Source organism: Microtus pennsylvanicus, chromosome 3, assembly GCF_037038515.1.
Source record: "Microtus pennsylvanicus isolate mMicPen1 chromosome 3, mMicPen1.hap1, whole genome shotgun sequence".
In the NCBI taxonomy this organism is placed as follows: Eukaryota; Metazoa; Chordata; class Mammalia; order Rodentia; family Cricetidae; genus Microtus; species Microtus pennsylvanicus.
The window spans coordinates 47,623,130-47,629,129 of NC_134581.1; the positions used below are offsets into that span (position 1 = coordinate 47,623,130).

At 47.4% G+C, this 6,000-nt stretch overlaps 2 protein-coding genes across 8 annotated transcripts in view; one reads left to right on the forward strand and one right to left on the reverse strand.

Annotated features, from left to right (window-relative positions):
• Nucleotides 1–1,118, reverse strand: part of Ccpg1 (cell cycle progression 1) — a 36,165-nt gene extending 35,047 nt beyond the window's left edge. For all 7 annotated transcript variants that reach the window (XM_075965274.1, XM_075965272.1, XM_075965270.1 and 4 more), the window contains exon 1: nucleotides 986–1,118. The gene's annotated coding sequence lies outside the window, so the exon portion shown is untranslated. The remainder of the gene's footprint in view (nucleotides 1–985) is intronic.
• Nucleotides 1,119–1,214: 96 nt separating this feature from the next.
• Nucleotides 1,215–5,766, forward strand: Pierce2 (piercer of microtubule wall 2). The gene is made up of 2 exons (XM_075965279.1): nucleotides 1,215–1,533; nucleotides 5,293–5,766. The coding sequence occupies exons 1-2, from the start codon at nucleotides 1,507–1,509 to the stop codon at nucleotides 5,632–5,634; spliced, it is 369 nt and encodes a 122-aa protein (XP_075821394.1). The 5' UTR covers nucleotides 1,215–1,506; the 3' UTR covers nucleotides 5,635–5,766.
• The last annotated feature ends 234 nt before the right edge of the window (nucleotides 5,767–6,000 follow it).

Here is a 6,000-nt window from a genome sequence, read left to right on the forward strand (position 1 = left end):
CTCACAACCTCAGCAGTTCCCCTGTGACTTGAGTTTGGTCAGAATAGTAAACTATGTAAACTAGTAAACACGTGATAAAACATCCCCAGAGAAATGGGACGCCTTTAAGATTAGGACCTTGAAGCTGGGCGGTGGTGGTACACACCTTTAATCCCGGAATTCAGGTGTTAGAGGCAAGCGGAACTCTGATTTCAAGTCCAGCCCAGCCTACAGAGCGAGTTCTAGCTCAGTCAGGGTTCCAGAGAAACTCTAGAAACTCTATCTCAGAAAACCAAAGGGACTTTAAGGCTAGATAGTTAATGCTGGCATTTCAAGAATTTACGTGACCTTGCTGGAAGACGCAAAAGCACTAATTTAGAGTCATGAATTGGTTGCCCATTCGGGGTACAAATAGCTCCATACGGTTAAGAAAGGAAACGTGAGGAAGGGCGGTGCACAGTTTACCCCTCAACAAAACACCCCAACTTGCTGAGGTCTAGGACTCCAGCGCGGCTCCTGACAGAGTTGGAAAAATAAAGGTAAACACGTATGGCATACGCGCAGCTGCTATTGAGGACAAGCCCACGAGCCTGGTCAACGCCGGGGAGGCCCCGGAGGGAAAGGGTGAAGAACAGGAGAAGAAAAAGGGGATGGTGGGGCAGAACGGCTTCGGGGTTGACTAGAAGTGCATCTCTGGGCTGCACGCTGGCACTTTTTCATTCCTGACACCCGGGATCTCAGAGCGACCGCAGGGTGACGCACGCGGCATCTCAGCATATGGATGCAACCGCACCCGAATCCCAGGGCGCCCAGCTCGGAGCTCGCGGAGACTGCAGCCCGCGAGCCCGCGCTTCACGCCCGCCGGGTCGCGCCCTCCACCCGAGGTCGCCCGTGAGCGTGAGGACCGAGGAAACCGCCAGAAGACAGCCTCCCGGCGCTATGCCCGAAGGCACGAGCTGCTTGCGGCGCACGCCTCATTCTCCCAACCTGAGCCCCGGGTACCTACCTGAAGGCAGCGCCTCCTCCGCCCGACCGCACCGGTTGTCACCGTGGCGGCGTCCGGGTTCCAGACGCCAGTGACGCCTCATAAAAACAACAACCTGCTCGCGGGCGTCCGCAGCAGGGAAGGGGCGGCAGGCGCGGCGCCGTGGGGCATGCTGAGACTTGTAGTTCCTTCTGGGCCTTCCGCTAGTCCGCGACGGAGAAAAAGAACTACAACGCCCGAAGATCTGTGCGGCAGGCGGCCCTGAGGCCGCCGGAAGCTGGGCGGGACGACCGCGGATCCCCATAACATCCGGGCTCCCACGCCTGCAGCCGGTTGCCATGGAGACTGGAGGCCACACTGGAAGACTGAGACTTTCCACCTACTCGCTCACTACCCAGATCTAGCAGTTAACGCGACACGGACTGTTCTGATTTCTTCATTGCTGCTGCTTTCCTTCGGTTCTGTGAGGAGACCGTACCCCGCGCCCTCGTCAGACATCTCGCCATCAGGAAAGAGCTGCTTTGGCAGAAGAGATTTAGAAGATGGAGAAAGAGATCGACTGCGACTTGGTGGGTTTGGGCGGAAGGCTAGATAGACGCTTTGGAAAGTCAAACTCTCTGATAGTGTTTGAGGCACCATCTACTCACCTAGTTAGTCACCAGGCTTTTACATTTACAAGTGTACATGCACGATCCACTAAGTAATTATTGCTCTGAAGGTATAAAGGCGGCACCTCGCTACAAACTGGTGATGGTTTTTACCAGGATGATTTTTTTTTGTTTGTTTGTTTTGTTTTTGTTTTTCGAGACAGGGTTTCTCTGTGGTTTTTGGAGCCTGTCCTGGAACTAGCTCTGTAGACCAGGCTGGTCTCGAACTCACAGAGATCTGCCCGCCTCTGCCTCCCTAGTGCTGGGATTAAAGGCGTGCGCCACCACCGCCCGGCATACCAGGATGATTTTTATTTTATGTTTGCGCTCATGGGAATTTCATCCAGGGTCTTGTGAATGGTAGGCAATCGCTTTACACTTCCAAGCCCTAGTACCGTCATTTTGGTATCATTTATAGTATGTCTTATCTAAAAGGATTGTGGTGAGGAAACGCAGTGCCCTCACACCAGAGGATTGCTAACTTTCCTCTATCTCCTACCTAGCTAATGAGTAAATAATAAAGGAAGTCATTCAAGTAGCTGACGTTGGGCAAAACTGGTTTCACAATTAGACCTGATATTTGTGTTGCTGTAACCAGGGACTGAACCTCAAGCCTCACACAAATTAGGAGAGCACTATGCTAAGTAGTTATATCCCTGACCCCTTGTTTTAGTTTGGGTGAGGGAGGAGTTTGGGGTGGTGTTTTGTTTTGTTGTGTTTTTTAGACAGAGCTTCACAGAGTAGCTCAGGCTGACCTCATATTCTCTGTGTAGCTGGCATTGAACTCCAGAACCTCTGGCCTCTACCTCCCAAGTATTGGGATTACAGGCCTACGCCACTACAAAGAGGCTGAAATCCAAATAACAAATCTGCTTTTACAGTGAGTGGGGTAAAGTGGTAGTTACTTTGATTACCTATGAACATCTTCAATTACGATGGATATCTAAAAGATATATCTCGATGACACCATCCCCTGATTTGATAGTAGATAAATAATCCAGTGATTTGCATTGTTTGAAGTGACTTTTTAAAAAATGAACTCTGGAGCTGAAGGTGCTAAGTTTTAGTTTCAGTAGTAGGTGATTTAATGAAAACTGGAGTCCTCAGTAACTGAAGCAGATAGTAATAACCAAAGAAAGCCCATGATATAGCTAGGCATGGTGGTCCAGACCTAGAATCCCAGCACTATGGAAGCTAAGGCAGGAGAATTGCAAAGAGTTTGGGGCCACATAATTATTGGGACCTGTTTCAAAAAATCCATTTATTCAGCATTTTAATGTTTGCATTCAATTTTCCTTCAAGTGAGCCCAAATCTGTGGTTTGGGTTTTGTTGCTGTTTTAGCCATTTTTAAGTGGGTCACATCTTGATGGAAGTGTCTGCCTTACACCACACTCTTCTAGTATTCTAGTTTCTAGATTTTTTTTTCTCAGTCCAGGACCTCCTGTATAACAGGATGGCCTCTCTCTCCCTTTGCAACTTCCGATGACGTCAGTTCACGGTAGTCAAGCACACTGTGCTCCTGCCTCATCTCTAGCCGTGTAGGTTTATAAAATAACAATGTCGTGCAGCTAGTACAGGAATCGCAGAGCCAAGATACAAGCCTGCAATGCCACCGCTCAGGAAGCTGAGGCAGGAGTTGTTTCTTGAGTTCAAAGCCAGTCTGGGCCACAGGATGAGACTGTTTCAAAGAACCAGAAAAGGATGCGGTGTCGGCAACATTGGGTAGACAAAGCCTCTCTACCAGATAAGCAGCATGAGCGCTGCCCAGAAACCTCTTGGGTGAGAAAGATTAGTGACTGATGAAAAAAGAGATTCGGGCATTAAGTATAAAGCAAGGCTGGAGTTGTGAGGAAACAAATTCATGTTGTGTAGGTTGCAGCACAGATACTAAGAGAACAGGGGAGCCACGTAGGAGAAAGACCGCAAGTGTACAACGTGTTGAATGGGTGAAGGCTGCTCAGGACAGAGGCCTCCATAGATGGCTTCACAGCAAAGTCTGTAATTCGATGGCTTTTTAAATTGCACTGGCCAAAGGATTTAAAAGATTAACTAAACCAGGTGGTGGTGGCGCATGCCTTTAATCCCAGCACTTGGGTGCCAGAGTTGGCAGATATCCATGAGTTCAAGACCAGCCTGGTCGACAAAGTGAGTTCCAAGACAGCCATGGTGGTTACACATGATGGCCCATGACATGATGCTAATGCTTGGAAGGTTGAAGGCAAGGTGGTCAGAAGTTCACAGTCACCTGCAGCTACACATAGAGTTCTAGGCTAGCCTGGGCCTCCTGAGACCCTTTCCCTAAAAGAGAGAGCAAAATAAAGCCAAGTATTGTGCAATGTTTTGCTCTTTTGGCTTTTCTGAGGGGCTCACCACCTAGCTCCCAAATAACTCTCACACGGAGACTTAGTCTTTTGTTTGTTTGTTTTTCATTTTTCAAGACTGTTTTTCTGTGCAACTCTGTAGACCTCGAAATCACAGAGAATCGCCTGTCTCTGCCTCCTGAGTGTTGGGATTAAAGGCGTGCACCACCACGACCCAGCTACAGAGGCTTCCCCTGAGTTAGAAATGCCCATTTTGAGCCGGGTGGTGGTGGCGCACGCCTTTAATCCCAGCACTTGGGAGGCAGAGGCAGGCGGATCTCTGTGAGTTCGAGACCAGCCTGGTCTACAAGAGCTAGTTCCAGGACAGGCTCCAAAACCACAGAGAAACCCTGTCTCGAAAACTCAAAAAAAAAAAGTAAAAAAAAAATAAAAAAAAAAAAAAGAAAAAAAGAAATGCCCATTTTGTTTCTTGCCTGCTTTTCTTAAATTATTCTGACTACCTTTTGCCTCTGGGCTTTTCCTTTTCTTACTTCTGTGCATCTTACTTTCACTCTTACTCTGGGGGTGGCTGGGTGCTGCCCCTGACGTCCTCCTCCTCTTGTTCTCTCATTTGTTCCCCCGATTTATTCTCTCTGCCTGCCAGCCCTGCCTGTCCTTGATCCTGCCATTCAGTGCTTTACTAGACCATCAGGTGTGTTAGACAGGCAAAGAACCACAGAATCACAGTTTCACAGAGTTAAACAAATGCAGCATAAACAAAAGTAGCACACCTTAAAATATTTCCCAACAGCCAGGTATGGTAGGTAGCCCTAGACTTTAATCCCAGCACTACAGAGGCAGACAGATCTCTGCTGAGTTCCCCAACAGCTTGATCTACATAGTGAGCTCCAGGCCAACCAAAGCTACATAATAAAACCCTGTCTCAGAAAAAAAAAGAGCCAGGCGGTGGTGGCGCACTCCTGTAATCCCAGCATTTGGGAGGCAGAGACAGGCGGATCTCTGTGAGTTCGAGGCCAGCCTGGTCTACCAAGGGAGTTCCAGGACAGGCTCCAAAGCTACAGAGAAACCCTGTCTCGAAGAAAAAAAAAAAAGCCGGGCGATGGTGGCGCATGCCTTTAATCCCAGCACTCAGGAGGCAGAGGCAGGCAATCTCTGTGAGTTCGACACCAGCCTGGTCTACAGAGCTAGGAGCTAGTTCCAGGACAGGATCCAAAGCCTGTCTCGAAAAACCAAAAAAAAAAAAAAAAAAAAAAAAGAAAGAAAGCTAAGAAAAGAGGCTATGAAAAGATAAAGGGTGGGGGAAATAGATAGGTCTAAGTCTGCTCTGTGTAACTGAGGATGGTTTTATGTACCTTTTAGGATAAGAAAAGTACTTTGACTTCAGATGCAGAAATGAAGCCTGAACCACCGGCTCCATGTGTGAACCCTGGCAATCCTGTGTTTTCCTGTATGGTGGACCCTAAGACACTCCACACAACCACTTCACTGTCTAAACCACAGATGATCATGTACAAAACCAATTCCGGCCAGTATGGTGCATTCTCACCCAGGCCCCAGTTCTTGCCCTGCAAGTACATTCCAGTGGAGCAAGTGTTCTCAAATCACATTAGAGCAACTGGGTTTTATCAAAATAACAGCCTAAATATTACCCCCGACAGAACCAGAACCGTCGATTTTCCTAATTTTCAACACACTCTATGAACATACATCCTTCTGACAACTGAAGATAAAATGTGCTTGAGGATGTTAGTTTTTAAGTCTAGAATACCTAATTTTTGAACATGAAAAATGTAAAAACTTTTAATAAAAAAAGATAAATACATGTTCTAAAAATTTGTTTGGTTATTTTCAAAACAGGGTTTCTCTGTAGTTTTGTAGCCTGTCCTGGAACTCACTCTGTAGACCAGGCTGGCCTTGAACTCACAGAGATCTGCCAACCTCTGCCTCCCAAGTGCTGGGATTAGAGGCATGTGCCACCACCACCTGGCTCTAAAAGTACTTTTAAAAAGAAGTAAAAATTTTAACTGATAACTTAATGACAGTCCTTCATTCATTCATTTATTTTAG